This window comes from Sphaeroforma arctica (genome assembly GCF_001186125.1).
Source record: "Sphaeroforma arctica JP610 unplaced genomic scaffold supercont1.10585, whole genome shotgun sequence".
NCBI classification, from domain to species: Eukaryota; class Ichthyosporea; order Ichthyophonida; genus Sphaeroforma; species Sphaeroforma arctica.
The window spans coordinates 1-923 of NW_014029973.1; the positions used below are offsets into that span (position 1 = coordinate 1).

Below are 923 nucleotides of genomic sequence, written 5' to 3' on the forward strand. Positions count from 1 at the left end.
AATAATATAACTACATTACATGTACATATATATATATATATATATATATATATATGTGTGTGTGTATGTATGTATTAATATATATATATATATATGTATATTTGTATATATTTATGTATATATACTGCGTATAAGCTTACAACATACGCACCCACATGCATATCAAACGCACTGACGCGCACAATCGTGCACACAACTCTCATATAAACTGCATGACCACTGTGGAGACGTAGAGTAACTACTTTACTACTGGTGCTGGTAGCATTCAAACCGCGCATTCCTTTTCATTCAACTTTTAACATGCAATAACACACCATAGGCGATGCTATGGCGGTAGTAGAAGGTTGACACAACAAATAACACTCAAGGCATACACAATCCCACCAACACACTCGACAATATATAAAACCACAAATTCTGACAGATATATACACATCCCTTTGAAATAAACAATAATACAATCTTACAAAATGCAGCAATATACATCGAAATCGCAGCACAGATAATTTGATGTTTTAAACACGAGTGTAATCAACGTACCTGTGTTAACGCGGAGTTGTTGATATAAATGCCATCTACGTCCGACACATTCTGAACACTGTACACAGCACCCCCGTGCAATTCAGAGTAGTTGTCAAGGTAGACACTCGCGTACGAGTGCACATCGTTGCCACCGTATACAGCACCACCTCGGTCACCGGACGTGTTGTTGCGGAATACGCACATACGGATGGTAAGTACCTCCTTGGAGTACAAAGCGGCTCCTCTGTGAGAGAGGTGACAATTAATCGGAATAAATAAAATAGAATACTACATTCACAAAAGACGAATCCCATGTATATGTATATATCTAAATATAAATATATATATATATATATATAATAAATAATAGTATATATATATATACATATATATAGTAGTAT

The 923-nt window shown here is 35.2% G+C and overlaps 1 protein-coding gene across 1 annotated transcript; it reads right to left on the reverse strand.

The window, feature by feature from the left end:
* Nucleotides 1–540: 540 nt before the first annotated feature.
* SARC_17391 (hypothetical protein) lies at nucleotides 541–726 on the reverse strand (the record flags this gene model as incomplete). The annotated part of the gene is made up of 1 exon (XM_014288514.1): nucleotides 541–726. A coding segment is annotated over one exon (186 nt), but the record flags the coding sequence as incomplete, so codon positions are not given.
* Nucleotides 727–923: the final 197 nt, after the last annotated feature.